Here is a 19547-nt window from a genome sequence, read left to right as displayed (position 1 = left end):
TGCCAAAAAAAAATCTGACAATAGCAATGATGTCATTATCTTCCCAATCCTATCAGAAATATGTCTCTGTCATAGAGAATGACATTTTCTATATTTCTTTAGTTTCTGCTAGGTTGCAGCTCAGATCTGGTTAGTCCCTACACACTTCAGTCTGTGAATGTCTCTCTTTTATCTTTTGCTAAAGGGGTCAGCACAGAAATTCAACAGGAAAAAATGATAATAATTCAGTTGTGGGCTAAGTAATTTTAGTATTTGTAATCCCTTGCCCTTTCAGTGGAATTTTCATTCTTGTTACTAGATCACTTAAAAAAAAAAAAAAAAAAAAGAGTTTAGGTGGATATAAATGTGTACATAAGACTGTGATCTTCAGGGTATTTCTGCATGAGAATTTTTTAGAATTTGGATTTAAATTAGCCTCTGCAACATAATTTATTGATATCTGGATTTAAGAGTGATACAGGGCTGCTGGCTGTTCAATACATGGACCTAAGCTTTTTCCTTAGTTTCCAAGACTAATACTCAACTTGGAAAGATAGTTTTGTTAACTAGAGCTCTTTAGTAAGACAGTAAGTGTTTTAGAGTGGCAATCTACTGATAAGCTTTTGCTTAATCTCTAGAAATGTTAGTGTGTATGTCAAATATACAATTTAAAAACTATAATTAATGATTGATTTACCACATAAAAATTAAAGAACCTGTTTTGGTTTTGGCTCCATACTTTTTCTCAGCATGCGACGCATGATAGAGGGGAGCACTAAATAAATAACAACCAAGGTGTTCAGTTTATTTTAATTGTTTTATTTAAAATCTGATATTTTGTAAGTCTTCATTTTGAATTACAGGTAGTATCTATTTGTATGTCTTAATTCTGTTAAATGATCTAAAGCTTGATCAGCAGTATTCTTCTGCTGGTTCATATCACTGGAATTAATATTCTTCCATACAACATGCATCAATTATTATGCCTTTTTCGTTCACTAAGTAAATTCACAATGGTCTTTAACTAACAAAATATAGTGTACCTTCTAGGTGTAACTTCCATAAATCAGCACCGAGTTAATTGACTGTGCTTTGTAAATGTTAAATAATGCTCACTTTTTTTAGGTGGTCAAGTGAATTTGGTTTTGATTTTTATCAAGATGCCTATGGCTAGTATTTATCAAATATCTCATTGTATGTGTCAGGAAACAAATCACATGGCTATTAGACCTTACTTTGCAGTAACATAGGGCAGTTTTGTTTCAGAAAAAGAGCACACAGTCTTTTAGTCACCAGAAGCTACACAAGAAAAAGAATGTATCTACAACAGACATGAGTATCTGTACCAAATCCTGGATAACAAAGTTCATATTGGATTTAATGGCAGTTTGTAACAAGTCCCAAATAAACTTTCACTTCTAACTTTACTTTTCAATTTTTTCTCCCAAGAACTAATTATTTTCACATTATTGATATATTTTTTTATCTGATTTTAACAAAGAGCAGTAAATTAAGAGGGGCATGAAATTTATTTTTTTGAAAGAAAAGCGTAACTTTTCATGCATAACTTATTTTGCAGTGCTTTTGTGAATGAAAAGTATGCATTATGTACACAGATTTGCTTGACAGAGACCAGTAGTCTTGCTTTAGAGGAAGAGAAAGGTTTATACCTACCTACTATTTTCATGAAATGAGAAAAGAAAATTAATCTTTTTTCCTTCTTGTCATGATAATTAATTTACACTTATCTAAATAAAATCAACAATAATCCAATAAAAGTGATTTGAGGAAACCAATTTGAAGTACTGCAGTATACTTAATTCTAAAGTCATATTTTTCCTTTGAACTCAAAACTAACTCTATTCTTTACTTTAGAGTTTATACTACAAAATGGATGATTTTTTTTAGAAAAGATCACATTTGGATACATAATTAAATAGTTAAGCAATTAGATATAAGCCTATGTGTGCACTGTTTGTGAATTAGTGTATTTATACCTATTGTGTGTGATGTTAAGTAATAGCTAAAGGAAATGTTCATTTTTTTGGAAAAAGTACAGTTTTTTGGAATATCTGTTTCAGAAGAAAAATCAGAAACAACTTTTTTTTAGCAATCTTTTCTCAAAGAAGTTTCTCCACTTTCTTGATCTCTTCTTATTAATTGGGCAATGAGTACTTTCTCTTCTGATAGGTCTGGTAATAACTGGTAATGTTAATGCCTAGACAAATTATAATGTCTGGAGATATATTGAGAGACAGAATACCTTCCAAACATGATAAAATATTGAAATTCTAAGTTTGACAGGAATTTTCCTCTGTCTTCAAATGGGCCAATTTTATATCCCATGTCAGAGCACGAAATTTTAGTTATACATAGTGTATATGTAATGTGCAAACTCGTAATTAAATGTGTATATACATGAAAATTGAATCTGTATTAATATTTTCTGATTTGCTTGACCCCATTTTGCTGTTTGCCTAGTCCCATGCATTTTTCTATCAATATCTAACTCGTTTTGCACTTGGCAGTTTTAAAAACACAATTTTCCTTTATATTCACAAGTTTACACTGCTCCTTTTATGGAATTTACAAGTGAAAGCAGTATATAGTCTGTAATACAGAGCAATTGTCTGTATTCTTTCTTTTGTGGGGGGGAGGAATTTTTAAAGCTTTAATCTTTGCTTGGCATTGATGATCTTTTATTCTAACCATGAGACATTCCAGTTATGTGCTTCATGATAATGACATTTTGATCATGGAGAATGCTTATAAGAGTTCCCTTCCACAGACTCCATCAATAAATTCCTCCCTTTAGATAGGGTGATCTCTGTTGGGGAGGAACTTCTAACAAAGAACAGAAATCACTAATTTTCCAATGTAAAATAGAGAAGACACAGAAAATTTATAGCTTCTTGCAATTTTTTTTTTGATTTTTCTCTCAAAACATGATCTTACTAGATGTTGGAAATGAGTAGTAGCTGTGATAAAGCAACACACACCACTATAAGGCAACATGAAAATATATTTTAGTATTTTTTTCTCCAAATTGTGCACATAAAACGTTCTTATTGGAATTTGTAGGGTAAAAAGCGAATTAACTTTATAACATCAAAATTCTTAAGTAAATAAAAATGTGATTTAGTACATGGAACAATTTTTTTCAGTTAAAGTAAGAAAATTCTATTTGTGTCTTTATGAATAAATGTAGAAAAATGTTTGTTTAATGAGGTATATTAATGTTTCATCTCCGAGTAACTAAGTGTAAGTGAATCAAGAGAGGTTTTTTCTTTGGAAGCCAATTATTAATAATTCCATTATATAAACTTAAAAATTTTTAAATTAGCCTGGCCTCCCCCCCGCCCCCCCGCTTTTTTATGTTGTTCCCAACACTATTGGCAAATCAAGTCATGCATAATAAAAACTGAATATTTACATCTACAGATTTTAAGCAGTGCACACGATTAATATATAAAGGCAACAAAATGAGCTGTCCTGATTTTAGTGTTGTCATCTACAGCATCGACAGGAATTGCTGTATCACAAAGGAAGGTGCGTCAGATCAGTGACCCTGTTCAGCAGATTCTTATTCAGCTCCACAAAATTGTCTTCATCACTCAAGTATGCATTACCGTTGCTTCTGACATTCTATCCATTTTAGTTATTTGCGGTTGTCAAAAAGATGATACTGCAAAGTACTGCTAATTTAGTTGCTGTTCTTTAAAAACAACAGAACTTGACATTTTTGCAGATGGCAGGATGTTTTAAAAATATATCATTTAAATAAAGACTAATCTCGAATATTAGTATGTGGAGGATGGCAATAATTGAGTCATAAAAAAAATCATTGGTTCACCTCAGAAAAATAGTTTGTACAGTAATTTATTTTTATAACATTCTGTCATGTTAGCAATATGAATATTTTAGGTCACTACTGTATACTGATGTGAAGAGTACATAAAATGCTTTCCTCTATATTAATATTTTCTAAGTAATAATTTCTATTATCGATACATAGTAATAATTTCTTAGGATTTCTAGTGCAATAGTTCTTATCCTGAATATTGTAATTTAAATGTTTTGAAAAGTCAATATAGTGTTGTTTTTTTTCAAACTTCAGAATTATTTTAAAATTAATTTTGAATGTTTCGTGGTGAAAGAGAGTTCAAGATATTTCATGCTGATTCCAAAACAAAAATGGAGGTGGTTATAAATATGCACTGAACTCTCAGCTAAAAATATGACAGTAGACTTTTTGTACTCCAGAAAGATGACTAGTTATTTGCAAAAGTTGTTGTTATTAAAAAAACAAACACATCATTTTGCTGTCTAAAATGAAAGGTTTATGTTTAGGAAGTCACATGTATCACATCAGGGGATTTCAGATTGCTGAGCCAAATTTATATGATTTAGTTTAAAATATAACACAACTAAAATTAGGTGTATTTTATGTGTCTTAAGCATTTTTGTTATTGTTTTGAGACTGTCAAACTTCTTGAAGCAGGTAATACAGGAAATCAATTGTCATGAACAAAGTAAAAATGGTTATTTAAAATAACCAGAGTTGGCATAGCTTATTGCATTATTGCAATAGTAAGCCCTTTGCCTGATAACAGAATTGAGGCAGTTTAGTCTTTCTGTGCTATATTATAAGTGTGTCCAAGATGCTTATTAGTGAACCTACCCTCTGTGGTGAAAAAGTGTTTCTCAAGTGGCCTACTAGTTAGTGCTAGTTCTCATAAATGAGAGCTAACAACAACGTAAAGACTTGCTTGAAATTGGCCATCGAACAACTTTGATGCTTTCAGTGTCAGTTGATCTCAGAATGAGAAGGCAGAGAAACCAGGGTCCACACCTGTACTTGGTCACTGTGCAACATGCTTCTCTTGTACTTGTTTATATTCTTGCAAATCTACGGTAGAATATATATATATATATTTAATAATACATAATTGTTTCCTACAACTCTCTTACATATTTCAACTGATAATTTGAAACTGAACTTTACAAGGGAGAGTTCTTTACTGTTAGGTCTTGGCAGTCAAAGCAGCTTTCCCAATCCAGTTTCCATGGGAACAAGAGCTGGACTGATTTGTTGGAAAATAATGTAAGAGGAAGCTTTTAAAAAAGCATTATGGCCATTTTTTAAAAAACTGATCTGACATCTGATTTCATTAAAACAGAAGCTACAATTGAACAGTAGTGCCTGAGGCAACTCTGAGTTTCTCATGCAGTGGATTTGTTCTTTATCACTATTGCTTCAGAATATCCCAGTATGTCCATGGTACATTAACTGCACATAGTTCATTGCAGTGGCACGTAGTTTACGGAGTGTCTTGCAGGCGTTTCCTAAGACATCATTTTTTCCTCATATATAGGCCAATGAACGTTCAACATCTGACTTAAAGCATATGTATAAGGTCTAATCTGCACAAAAACACAGTAGCATCTATCTGTAACAGAAAGCTGTATGCAGCCAGCTGTCTAATGAAGTCCTTTAATGCTTACGATTTAACCTTGACCCTTAGTTTGCTAGAGCAAACCAGGAGTGACTCCTGTGAGGCCAATATAGCTCTTCCAGATTGATAGACATCTTAGAACAGTAGTTTGTTTCAAAGGGAACAAAATCTTTAAAAAGTATACTGTGATAGTGTTTTGAATGTGAATCATTAATGGTGAAAGCTTCCTTGCATAGTCAAAAACCTTACTGAATTCAGTGGAGTAGCACTTTGTGAATTTACATTATTGATGTGATTATAAAGTGTATACTAAATAGAAAATAATTTTCACAAACACTGTCTGTGGGTATAATAAACTATACAGAAACAGTGTAGGAGATGGTTTCCAAAGGGTGGTACATACCAAAGAGTGGTCATCAAATGGATTGGTGACAGATGTGACTGTCAATATGACTGCTGCGGCCAACAGCCAAAGCTTTACATTTATTCATAAAATCATTTTAAAATGATTTTATAATCAGGGAGGCAAATCTAGTATTAATCATACTAGGCTTAATATAATGATCTTTCAAGGTTAGAGGGACTTGTATGATCTGCCAAGCCTAACAGAATGGGCAAACTAAGAAAGATTACTATAATATGTCATTAAATCAGGTTTTGTACTGTTGTCTGTCACCACGCTATTAAACATTAATGTTTCTTTTTGCAGTGTAGCCACTTTTTTCAGTAATGGTACTGCTGATTAGGTGATCTTTATGGGAGCTGTAATTGAGTGGTGAAAACATTTGTTTCTCTGTGTTGCATAGCTTCCTCCAGCTTTGCAGTGCAACTTGAAAAGGAGAGTCATTGAAAGATTCAAGAAGTCCCTCTTCAGTCAGCAGAGCAATCCTTGTAATCTGAAATCAGAAATGAAAAAGGTGCAGTACATCAATTACCATCTTTCAAGTTTGTCTCTGATCGTTACAAAATGTATTGTAAATGAAGAGGGCCAGCAAAAACAAAATTCATCTCTTTAGAGCTCAGAAAGCAGAGGAAGGAAAATGTAATATTTTCTGTGGCAAAGCTGATAAAATAATATAAGCTCTTAATTTATACAAGCACTTCATAATTTATTATTAGATTGCCAATATTATTCATGTTTTGGAATGTCTTCCCACTCAAACTATGAGCTTTCAGAAAGCACATGAACTGTCCAGAGTGTCTTGAATATTGAATACCTCGTCCCATAATGGTGTAGTATCAGCAACAGTTTAGAATCCTCAGTTTAAAAATACTGCAGATTTGCAATAATTGCATGGCTGAAGAACCGTGCCTGTATGTTTTCCAATGACATGCTGGACACTTTCCAAACAGGAAAGAGATGTGACTAAAATTCCAACCCAAACTATTCTATGATTCTATGAAATCAGAATTTCTAAATGTTCCTTCAAAATATCCCGAGAAGACTGTAGTCAGCAGAGGATCTGAAAATTGACTTCTATGTACTGTGAGAGACTGTGGAACTATTTTATTTTTTAATTGAAGACAAAGCAATTGTTAGGTATGTTACTGTATATAAAATTTGGTGACAAGGATAATTGCTTAACGTTCACTTCAGATGTGAGACATAATACCCCTTTCTAACCTAATTTGCTTGTCACCTATTTGCACTGAATTGTGGAATCTTCCAAGTAATTGTTACAGAATGGACTCACCCCAATTACTAAATCTGCTCACTACTTTTGTATTAAACTATCTGAGATGCCTAAGCTCCGTGGAAAGTGGCCATGTAATGTTTACATTGTTGTGCATTTGAAAGATAGTTAAAGATGCCTCTCTGAGCCATCAATTTTATGCAAATTTGCTATTCTGTAAATCAACCTGGGATTTACATTAAACAATTCCCATATTTCAGTCATAACATTAAATGTAAGGAAATGTTTTCTCTTAATGTATTGAGTGGATGTTTCCAGGAAAGGGTGCCCAAAAATGTGATAAGAAAAAGGAAATATTTGTTAGAAAATTAATCTAATTTTCAATTGCCCAGAAATAATGGAACCTATTTATTTATGAATGTATAAATGCTCTCAACTGTAAAATTGTTAGCTTCAAAACTATTGAATTTGTGACTGAAGAAAATGGAAGAAAAACACTATTTAAAAAGTAAATGATAGTAAATTGAAGATGTTTGAAATGCTGAATGCAATTCTGGGTATTTCTACCTCAAAGGAAATAGAAAGCAGCAAAAAGTACAGTTAGAAGGATGGGGAACTGATAAGCATCAGTGAATAAATAGGACATATTTTAAGTCAGTAAGAACAAATACATTTTGAGAATTTTACAAAAATCACCACTGTAACTATTCTGGGTAACATGAATTGAATTTGGAGGTAACAAAGTGCTTTATACAAAGTGCAGGTTGACAGATTGCAGTGTTCACTAAGTGACTCGGGGGAGAAGAAGGTAGAACATTGATAATTGCGTTCACTACTTTTTCATTAATCTAAAATGTATTGAAATCTCCTTTGACTTCTGATAGTTTGGGAAATATAGAAAGAGGCAGACTGTCTGTCTCAGATTTACATAGGAAAGGGTAGACTGCTTTAAAGAAGTCTGATGTGTTGGCAAAAGGGAAGCGTGGAGATTTCAGGTGTCCTTTGCTTTTTTCTCTCTCTCTCTTTTTTTTTTTTTTTTTCTCCCCCAGCTGCTCCAAGGTTCTCCTGAAATGATTGAGCCCAACATCTTTACAGCAGATTGTCATGTGGTACTTCTCTCATCAGCTGCAAATACATTAGTTCCAGATGATAGAAAAGGTAACAAAACAACAAAAAATTGGTAGTGGCGTATGTTTTTCTAATAAAGGATATTGTACTGAAGTAGGAAGAATTCCTGCTCTGATCTAAGAGCTATCTTTAGAGACAGGAAAGTTGTTGACTATATGAATTTTCTGATCATTTTTTTTTCCCCTGTGTGTGTGTTAGTTTGTTTTTCAATTCTTGGTAAGATAAGTAGTTTACCATTGTGGAAAATTCTACTAAGTTAAGAGAGCATACTTTGAAATTAAAAAGAAATAGCAAAAATACAAATAACACATGGTTCAACCATGAAAATTAACAGAAATTTTTGTCACTGAAAATGTCCTGCTTAGGATTTGCCTGTCTTTTCACGTGATTTTTAAACAAACTCTGAACCCTTTGTTGTTCTGTCATGTTTAAACTAGTAATCCTGGCATGATATATTTACCTATCAGAATCAAACCCTGGAAACTTGAAGAGGGAAATGTACGTGCAATACTACACCTATATAGTGTAAAATGTGTACATATACTTTTAGAAAATAAATAGAGTCAAATATAATTTGCACTAGCGTTACTCATAGACAAGTCATGAACTCCATCTTTAGTCAAACCTACTATCACAGGCAGCATCCCAGGTGGGGAACCATAATTACTAGTTCAGAGACTTGTTCTGTCATTTGCCTCTTTGTGCAATACAGCTAAGAAAGTATTGAAGTAGCCTAAGGAAAACGCACAACTTGCATTTTGTCATTTGTGCCATTTTCATTCTTCTAAACGCAGGAAAAATTATGGCTGCAAATCATAAACTAGAGGACATAGTATGGTTAAAAACTGTTGTTCCAGAAAGAAGAGTGAGAAACCTTGGTTTTGCTGGCCTTTGTGTTGAAACTGGCATATAAATTCCACAGATTATTGTAAAAGTAAAGAATAATACTGGGTGTTGAGTGTGACGTCTGGATAAGGAAAAACAGTCACTTAACTTATGAACTTAATTTTGTTCTTAAAGAAAAAAAGCAAATTGATTAGGTGTTCAGTATTGGTAATTTTTGATTCTCTTAACCTGCAAATGATACTTTTGTTCTCACAATTTGCTGCTGCAAGTGTACCCTTTTTACTATAAATTGCAAGTGGGGAGGAATAGGAAAGTTACATTGCTATGTTCTTTACATTAAATATTTTTTAAAAATCAATATTTTTCCATCGGTTATGACATTTTATAACATCTTGTGACTCAAATGTTCACAGAATGCCTTAAGAACCCTCCTGCTTTTGCCAAGGGGTCATTGTGATCAGTGGAATAAAATGCTGATAACCTAACTTAGCAATTATCTGTCATGTCATTAGAGAACTGCTAAAAAAAACTAATGAAAAAAAACTGATGAAGAACCATAAACCCCAGATTCAGTAGTATAACATTATTTGCCTCTTATTTTAAGGTATTGTTGGCACTTCTGACATAGCAGAAGGGATGACATATGAACAGTTGCAGGTAAGCTTTATATATATATAGGTATTAATGTATTTTATTGCTTTTAATAAAGATAATTTACTGAAATGAATTTCTTTGAATTTGTAGACCATAATTGAAGAGGTTCTAGAGGAAAGTGGTTATTACAATTTCTCTTCAAACAGGTGAGTCTGAGTGTTCAATTTGAAAAGAAAAAGTTAATTAAGATGTGCTAAAAGCAAATGTATCATCTACCTGTTTGCATGATTGCAATTTCAGTTGAAAGTTAGTGCAATGCATCATTATTTTAATACATGGATGCATGGACTGGAAGAAATTGATATGGTACATTTTGTTAATATAAGCTGTTTTGGCCACATGGCCACATTTGTTTCCTTCACTCAGACAATAGAGTGGTAGAAGTTTGGCAGCAATCTCCTTAATTTTTTGTTGTATAAAACCAGAGATGAAGGAAAGTTTTATTTTAATAGAAGTATGTTTTACGGGGCTGAAAGGATGAAGCTAGCATATACAGTAAAATGTTTGAGTACAACTCAGAAAGCAGAAGAAGTAGTTGCTAGCACAAAAGTGCAGGGGATGAAAAAAAAAAAGTGAAGGTTTTTGAAACTGGGTGTATGCCTTGTCCTAGAGATGGTAAGTCTTGCTGCAAGAACCCGTGGAGGAACACAAGAAAGAGAGTATATGAAAAATGTCCATATAGTCCAGAACATAAGCTTAGTGTTTCTCATTCTCTTTACCTGCTAGCCTGTATTTATTACCTCAGGTACTCTTTAGTGAAAAAAATAAAATAAAATTCACTGTTTCTACCAGGTCTTCCTTGTCTTTGCAACAATCAGCATCTTAATGCCTGGGAGACCACCTGGGAGTTAGGTTTTCTAAAATCAGCAACAAAAAAACGGCCAAATGAACCAGAAAAAAAAATCCTCTAAATTCTGATATTAAGAGGTTTTAAGATTTTGTATTTCCTGGTTCTTCAGTAATATTTTTCAGTTATCTGTTATCTCTGCAAATTTTTCTGTGTGGAACTATTTATTGACTACAGCTTGAGAAGTTTCAAATGTTAGTCTGAATATTTTTATAGAATACTCACTAAATTGGAATTCCAGCTCACAAATATCTTACAGCTGCCAGCTGTTAGGTATTGAAAAATCATGATTCAGAACTCCCAAAATAAAATAATAATTTGCTCTTTAAACCTTCAGGGTAAAATTGAATCATGTTTACAAATCACTTTTGCAGCTATGAGGTCTAACAAATGTTAGTATTTGAATTTTTGTCCTGATCACATGCTCCCAATATTTGGAGCTGTAAAAAATCAAATATTGTGCAGCTTAGAAAAACAATATGAAAAAGGCTGTCCTTTTTAACATTGAGATCTAGCAAATGTATAAATGTGGTGTATAGACATTTAATTCACGCACTGGGAAAAAACATCTTATTGTAATTTACTGTAGTGATGCAGATGTATCTTGAATATGGGCATGAGTATTTTGCACAAACTACTATGAAAATAAGAAATCTATTAATAAAAATGTAAAGGACATTTAAAGATTACAGAAAAATATGTTAGTACTTACAATGTATAACACAGGAATGCCACATAAGACTAACAGCAGTGCAATAATTACAATTGTTTTTTTTCTGGTGACAGCATTTATTCGGGACTACTTATTTTTCCTGCTGTGCCGAAATTCCCTACGGATTTGTTGTTCTTCAGAATCTTAAAATATTTTTGTACATTTTGGGAAATTTTGTTTCAGAGGAGACAAGAAAATATTCTTCATAGCCACATGGGATGACAGTGTAGTATAGGATGTTTTTTTCCCTATGCCATGTTTATCCTGTAGGGGGAAAGAGCAAGTAGTACATCTTCACATATACATAAAGGCTGGAGAGGAAGGCCAGTGAATGCTCAACATCTTTCTTCACATTGTGTTTCCCTTGAGTCATACAACTTCTCCAGTAGTGCTGATAATGTGTTATTCACAGGCAGTGCTGATTTGTACTTTGTTCATGGGACTTGTAGCAAAGCCAAAATTGATTTTGGAGTGGGAGAAAGGAATGAAGTAAAATCTCCTTAGAAGTTTAGAAGTATGTTGTCTAAATTTGATTTTGTTTGCTTGTTTTTGCTTCTTATTTACAATTGTAAATGTGTGCATGTAACAGCTATTTTAGGCTTTGACCTACTCCGGTGCATGTGTGTCATTCTAGCATGCCCTAGCTTTAGCTGGCAAATGCAGAGCAGCCACACCTAATTGTTGATCTGCCACCAGCAGCAATACACACTCTTGATTTTTCACTATGCTGCTGAATTATGTTATTTGTCATGATGCATAATTACATTTGGTTCCCCTGTCACTATTATGTTAATTCTTCTCCATACGGTGTTTTACTCCCGAATAAATTAATATTTTTCCCTCTCCTTCTGAAAATTGGTACACCATGCTTTCACTGTCAGGAGCATCTGTCTCTATTTCCAGAGGATTTACCATATTTTCTAGAATATGCTTCACTCAGTGCTATTTAGAGCTTTCAGCATTTTTTTTTCTCATACTTCGTCCAAGTAGTCAAGCAGTGCAGTTTCAATAGCTTTTGAATTCTGTATGATTCATTTGTCTAGCAGACATGCTAGGGTTCATCTTAAATTCTCCAAACAGTTTAAGCAAGCTAGAAGGACAAATCTCAGTATGCAGCATGTTTGGGACTTCCACAACGGACATAAAGAATGGTAGTGTCTCTAGCAGAAAGGCAAATTACCTTCCCTTCTGCCCATAACACAATTCTAGGTCTTCTAATAGAATTGTGAAAAAAATGAATTCCAAAGGAGTTGCATCTTTGTCAGCGACATGGATGGTGGGATTGTGCACCCTCAGCAAGTTTGCTGACACCGAGCTGTGCAGTATGGTTGACATGCTGGAAGGAAGGGGTGCCATCCAGAGGGACCTGGACAGGCTTGAGAGGTGGGCCTGTGCAAACCTCATGAGGTTCAACAAGGCCAAGTGCAAGGCTCTGCATCTAGGCTGGAGCAATCCCAAGCACAAATACAGGCTGGGTGGAGAATGGATTGAGAGCAGCCCAGAGGAGAAGGACCTGAGGGTGGCGGTAGGTGAGAGACTCTACATGAGCTGACAATGTCAAGTCCCTGAACCTCAAGGCTGGGCTTGGGGGAACAAAGTCCCTCCCACTGTAAGTGAAGAGCAGGTTTGAGACTACCTGATGAAACTGAACAGGTACAAATCTATGGGGCCTGATGACATGCATCCCAGGGTCCTGAGGGAACTGGCTGATGTAGTTGGCAAGCCTCTCTCCATCATATTTGAAAAGTCCCAGCAGTCAGATGAAGTCCCTGGTGACTGAAAAAAGGGAAACATTGCTCTAATTTTTAAAAAGGATGGAAAGGAAGACACAGAGAACTACAGACCAGTGAGCCTCACCACAGTGCCTGGGAAGATCATGGAACAGATCCTCCTCGAGGCAATGTTAAGGCACATGCAAGACAAGGAGGTGATCTGAGATGGCTAGTATGGATTCACCAAGGACAAATCATGCCTGACCAGTCTGGTGGCCTTCTATGATGGAGTGACTGCATTAGTCAACAAGGGAAGACCACCTGACTGACAGTCGTCTACCTGGACTTCTGTAAGGCCTTTGACACAGTCCCACATGAAATCTTGATCTCTAAATTGGGGAGAGATGGATTTGAAAGGTGGACTAGTTAGTGGATAAGGCTGGATGGCCACAGCAAGAGTTTCTGTCAATGGCTCTGTGTTCATATGGAAGCTGGTGATGAGTGGTGTCCTGCAGGGGTCTATCTTGGGACCAGTGCTGCTTAATATCTATATCAATGATATAGACAATAGGATTGAGTGCACCCTCAGCAAGTTTGCAGATGATACCAAGCTGAGTGGGGCAGGTGAAGCAACAGAAGGAAAGGAGGCCATCCAAAAGGAAGTGGACAATCTTGAGAAATGGGTCTATGTGAACCTAATGAGGTTCAACAAGTCCAAGTGCAAGGTGCTGCACCTGGGTCAGGGCAATCCCAGACATGAGGACAGACTGGAAGAAGAACTCACTGACAGCAGCCCTTCAGAGAAGTACCTGGGGGTTCTGGTGGACAAAAAGCTTGATGTGTCAGCAATGTGTACTTGCAGCCCAGAAGGCCAACTGCATCCTGGGCTGCATCAACAGAGGCATGGCCAACAGGTCAAGGGAGCTGATTGTCCTCCTCTGCTCTGCCCTCATGATGCCCTACTTGGAGCACTGCATCCAGGTCTGGGGTCCCCATCACAAGAAATATGTGGACCTGTTAGAGCAGGTCCAGTGGAGGAACAGAGATGATCAGAGGCTTGGAGCACCTCTCCTGTGAAGAAAGACTGAGAGAGCTGGGGCTGTTCAGCCTGGAGAAGAGAAGGCTCTGTGGAGACCTTGATGTGGCCTTCCAGTACTTAAAAGGGGCTTATAAAAAAGATGGAGAGTGATATTTTTACACGGGCAAATACTGATAGGACAAGGGGTAATGGCTTTAAACTAAAAGAGGGTAGATTTAGGTTAGATACCAGGAAGAAATTCTTTACTACAAGTGTGGTGAGACACTGGAACAGGTTGCCCAGAGAAGCTGTGGATGCCCCATTCCTGGAAGTATTCAGGGGCAGCCTGGATGGGGCTTTGAGCAACTTTTTCTGGTGGGAGGTGTCCCTGCTCATGGAAGGGGGGTTGGAACTAGATGATACTTAAGGTCCTTTCCGTCCCAAACCATTCTGTGATTCTATAAGGCTCAAAAGTCCTCAGAAAACATCAGAAAATCACAAACTTAATTGATAAAGTTGAAAATTTCTAAAGCTATTTCTTCATTTCAGGGACAATTTCTTCAGGATTTCTGAACAATTTAACTTGACAGTGTCAGTTCCATGTGTTGGAAAGCTGCGAGGAGAATTCTGTTTTGGAACAAAGACTTCCACAGCTGCTGTGCTACAACATGGGACATGTGCTTTTGCTAAAAGCACTATTAAATGCAGAAGAAACAGCTTGATGTCATATACTGTACTAATGCAATTTCCTACTTCATCATGAAGCATGCTTTATACAAAAAACATACTTAAAATATTTTTTTCTTTACTTTCTGTTTAGGGGGGATTTTGTGTTTAGTGTTTCTTTCCTGTCACTGTTGCCTCTTGCTGTTCCCCCTGAATTCCAGGAATGGGACACTAAATCTAAATCTAAATCTAATCCCACTAAATGGGACACTGGGGGCAGTGACATGAAGATTGTAGCGAGATTAATTAACTGTATAAAGAGTTAAACGTGATTCAGGCAATTTTATTTGGTGTGGATTAAAACATGAATTCTTTAGAAAATGAGACAGGTTCATAAGAAAAATATCGTGCTTTCCCCCATTTCATTATAATAGTAATTACTATCTCAATAGCAGTCATTTCATTTAATGGGGATTAATGACCAGCTGAGGATAATGACCCTCAGCTCTATCTTGAATAATCAACTCATGCCCATTTATCACTAATGTCCTGAAATTATTCAGAGCTCCAATTGTGTTACATATTTATACAGACATTTGGTAAACATGCATAAAAAAAATGTAGTGTTTTGAAATTATTCTAATCACACCATTAGTGCCAGTCTTTCTTTTTTTTTTCTTTTTTTTTTTCCCTATTCATATTTAATATTATACCACATAAGTGACAGGCACCTTGCTGTTGAGCCTGTCATTTATGAATAGGACAAGAAATACTAGTTTCAAACTTTCACCACACTTCTTCATATTGGAGTAGATATGTAATACCCAAATCAATGGAGAAGTCTATTTTTAATCAGTTGCATTAAGAGACTTAATCCAAGCACAACTCACTTATATGATAGAAGATTTGTCATATCATAAATAAACAAAAATAGCAATGGTCAGAGACAGTGGTTGTGTTCAGCTGGGTGCCATAGCTCATATAAGAGGTCTGTTTACAAGAGAAATCTTTCAGCATTTATTTCATAGGACAAAACTAGTAGCAACGCAGATAAGAATAGACGGCAAAATTGTTCATAATTAAATGCATATATTAATATGTTGTCAGTTATAATTTTCGTATCTTTGTTCAGTGAAATCTTTTCCATTGTTATTGAAGTTTTAGAATTAAAGAAACAAGCATTCATGTACTTAGAGCTATTTCACACAGAGGAAAACTGTCAAGTCTGGTTCTAATGATAGCTATACATTTTTAACTACTCAAAGAATAGCACAAGGTATTACTCACAGAAAGATAATATAGCTCAGTAATGACAGCAAATTCTGAATTTTGTCTATTTGAAGCAGCTCTCATTTGTTACTGGGGCTATAGTCCATGGGTATATTATCTGAAAATACAAATGCATTTCTTGGGCTTTTTCTGTCTGCAAATTCTCACCATGTCAGCCATTTGTTCTTCAACACTATTCTGCCTGTTCTGTTGCGTGACCAAAGAATTCAAATTTGTATTTAGCTTAGTTTATGTTTTTTAATGTTCTAGAACAGACCAAACTAGCCAGTAGATGAAAACTATGCAGCTCCAGGGCTTCTGAAATCTAAAGTGAATTTTTTGACTTTGTGATGTCTGGGCGATTTATGACACTGCTACAATTTTTTATTTTTTTTTTTTCATTTTGGTACCACTTTCTGTTAATGTTGCCTGGCATTTTCTGTTAATTGTTTTCTTGTTCCAAACGATGTTAATGTCCATGTTAATTCTTACTTAGTGTATCTCATAAACACAAAAGAATATTGTTTTGGCCAGGAATGTTTATCTAAGTTTACCAGCAATCTGTTGGTTTGTACTTCTCCCCAGTGAGGTAAAAAAGCAAAAGCTCAGCAGTCCTGCTTTGTTTTGTTTTATTTTGTTTTATTTTAAACATCTGTGACTGGTAGAGTGTTTGATCTACTCAGCTGCAGGTCTGTGTGGCACTGTAAGCGTGCAGCCCTATTCCCATAGAGCAACATTCACTACACTGTTTAAGCTGACTGTCCTTCCACTAAGAGGCAGTATTGGCTTACCTTTCCTAAATAACATATTCTACAGAAATTAGAAAAAGGAGAAGTAACGTGAAAACATGGAGTCACAATTGATTCTAGCTTCAGTTTCATCCAACTCTTAGGATAAGGCAGTGATTAACTCCTGTCACATTGATATATAGAGTTCCAATGACAATGAAATATGTGGCCAAGAGATGGGTTGAAGACATTAACTGAATAGAGTTCACCACTGCATATGGTGATAGGCATACTGCATCTTTTTGTGCTTTCTAGAGACAAAAACTTTATTAAGTTGTTACAGCCACGCTAGTATTGGCCATACTCAAAAGAGAGGGTACATGAGAAGTGCCAAGACTTCCTGTTAATAGTTCAGTGAAGCTGTAAAAAATATATATTGACTTATAAACTAGAGGAAATGTATGCCTTAGATGCTAGGGTATTAGCACTCACACATGGCAGAATCAGATGGCCAAATGTAAAAAAGGTAGTGCTAGCTGGATCTTTAGAGAATTGCAGGAATGTTCCTGTCATTTCAGGGATGCATAGTAGTCCAATGACACAGAAGGAGGATTTTAGTTCTTCTGATACTACAATATAAAAACAAAACACTTTTCTCCTTTTGGTTAGTAAGTCAGTCTAATTAAGATTTTTATTTCAGGCTGTTTTCTGTGAACCAGCATGATAGGAGCTGTAGCATAAACTGTTTAGAGCTCTACCAGATAGTTAGCATCAAGATTACTAGATTTGGCTAGCATCAGGGCTGCTACATATAAATTACTTAGATTTAGAACTTGGTTATAATTCATGAGATTGTGTTGGGCAGAACAGAGAAGTGATCCAGGAATCCTTCTGGTGTAAGTACCAAAATAATCTAATCCTGTGGCAGGACTATGAATAATGCAAAACATCTCTCTTCACTCAGTTTGCTGAAGATTCTCTTTAGCAATAAGGTAGGCGAGGCAGGAGGTGCATTTCAGTTCTTTTGCTGAAAAAAAATAAATAAATGAAGGCTTGTCTGGACTACTACAGAATTTTGGATGCCTGGTAGGTACTGGCTCATTGATACAGTTCAGTGATGATACACAAATTAAGTGGTCTCCTAACAGTGGAAATGCCTGAAGTCCACACTGTCTGTAGAAAAAGTGCATGTTTATGAAGCTGTCTGTCAGCATTTGGACTGTGGGAATGACTGTTTTCAACACTAGGCAGATGGCTCTGATCCCTTGCAGAGATCACATGCCCTGAGCTCTTAGACGTTCTTATATGAGCTTCCCATCTTTGAGTGGAAGCATCTGTCATCACAGACTTGTTTGGCTGAGTTAGTATGGGTGTGCTCTTGCAGTTCTGAAGTGGATCTTTCTACTAGTTTAAGGAAAAGATTTACTCTGGGACTGACTTTTGTGTGTCTGAGATATCTACTTGGCAGAGTTCTTGTACAGAGCATAGATAAAGTCTGTCAAATAACATTAAATAAGAAGGCAGATTCCTACCCAAGGCAATTGAAAAAGCTCACTATAGTCTGGAGTCATTCTTGTGCTAGCAGAACTGTATCTTACACAGCTTTTTTGAACAGTGCACTGAGTTGAGATGAAGGGGAAATTTCCCTTCCTCCCTTTCCTTCACTTCGTTCCTTCTCTTTTATGGTTTGGTCCAGCTAGGTCAATTTATCTGAAAAGAATGTAATACCTTTCCACGTCACAGCAAGATGCAGTTGAAAGGAGTTTGGGGAATAGGCTTACTTTCTTTTAAGGCTAAGTGCAAGATAACCTGAAAGTTTTCTAACAAATGGAAGACATGATTGGCCTCAGTGTTTAGAAGTCACAATCATTCAAAGTTAAAACATTTTTAACTGTCTCAAGATATCCTTGATGACTGGTAGGATGGTTGATGACTGATTGTTAAACAGGTTGTTTTTTTTAATATAGCAGTGTAGGATACAACCAAAGTTATTCTGGGCTGCCAATACGGTACTAACTGTCACAGTGTTCCTCAGAATACTGTAGTTGCATCACTTTCTCATGAAGACTGCATTTTTACCAATAGAACTTGTATATATAGATAAGGGGAAGCCAGATCTTCATGGCTCTGACATAGTAATCCTTAAGAGAAGATAATTCTTAGGCCTTGTCAAAGTATCAGCCTGAGTTTTGAAATTTAGTTTAAAATATTTTACTTAAGACTAATTATCTGGAAATTATGTAAAATCAAGGAATAACTGTTTGTCTTACTGGAATTTTGTATCTGTAAAAACACCATGATCTCCTGAGTTTTCCATGTTTCCGTGGAGTTCTGTAGCTATAGAAATCTGTGCTACTGAAGGAGCTGAAAGATTTTAGCTTTTAAAGCACTGGATGAAGATATTAAAAATATGAAGCTTTGCCCTACACTGCTTGCCCACATTAAAAAAGAAAAAAAAAAGAATTCTAGTGACATTTTATTAAGCGCTGCGCTAGAACAAGGATTTCAATTTTGGCTAAGAAAGTACATCTTTTGTCACAAGTATGACTTTAACCATTCTCTTAGAAATTTGTGCCAATGTAACCAAGTTATAATTTTAAGAAATTGCAGCATGTATATGTTGACCAGTAGTCTTGACAGAGCACAGAAATGTTATCAGATCAAGTCTAGACATCAGAAGAAAAAGTTTATCTGATCATTGTAAGATAATGTCTGTGCAAAGAAATGATAAGTAGCGACTGATGAGAAGAAGGCCAGGAAGTGAGCAGTAGATAAATCTAATGCAGAGTCAAGAACAGCAAGAGACAAAATAAAAGAATCCTGGAGGAGATACTGGTATGTGGAAGGGAAGAACCTGTGGCTGGGACTCACCAGGTGAATAGAATGGTTTTCTGTAAG

At 35.5% G+C, this 19547-nt stretch overlaps 1 protein-coding gene across 14 annotated transcripts in view; it reads left to right on the top strand.

The window, feature by feature from the left end:
• The window catches only part of NEK10 (NIMA related kinase 10), a 107854-nt gene that overhangs the window by 73894 nt on the left and 14413 nt on the right, over positions 1–19547 (top strand). For 3 of the 14 annotated variants that reach the window (XM_066991932.1, XM_066991934.1, XM_066991937.1), the window contains 6 exons: positions 3497–3597; positions 6242–6352; positions 8119–8227; positions 9648–9700; positions 9788–9843; positions 14536–18146. In XM_066991932.1, the coding sequence (XP_066848033.1) occupies positions 3497–3597; positions 6242–6352; positions 8119–8227; positions 9648–9700; positions 9788–9843; positions 14536–14749 (644 nt within the window). In that variant the 3' untranslated portion in view covers positions 14750–18146. Of the gene's footprint in view, positions 1–3496; positions 3598–6241; positions 6353–8118; positions 8228–9647; positions 9701–9787; positions 9844–11330; positions 12404–14535; positions 18158–19547 lie in introns of those variants that run through there. The other 11 variants (XM_066991931.1, XM_066991933.1, XR_010829234.1 and 8 more) reach the window with 9 other exon arrangements.

The sequence above is a fragment of the Anser cygnoides genome, chromosome 2 (genome assembly GCF_040182565.1).
Source record: "Anser cygnoides isolate HZ-2024a breed goose chromosome 2, Taihu_goose_T2T_genome, whole genome shotgun sequence".
In the NCBI taxonomy this organism is placed as follows: domain Eukaryota; kingdom Metazoa; phylum Chordata; class Aves; order Anseriformes; family Anatidae; genus Anser; species Anser cygnoides.
The sequence above is the reverse complement of the archived record's forward strand: the minus strand, read 5'-3'. Positions and strand labels throughout refer to the sequence as shown.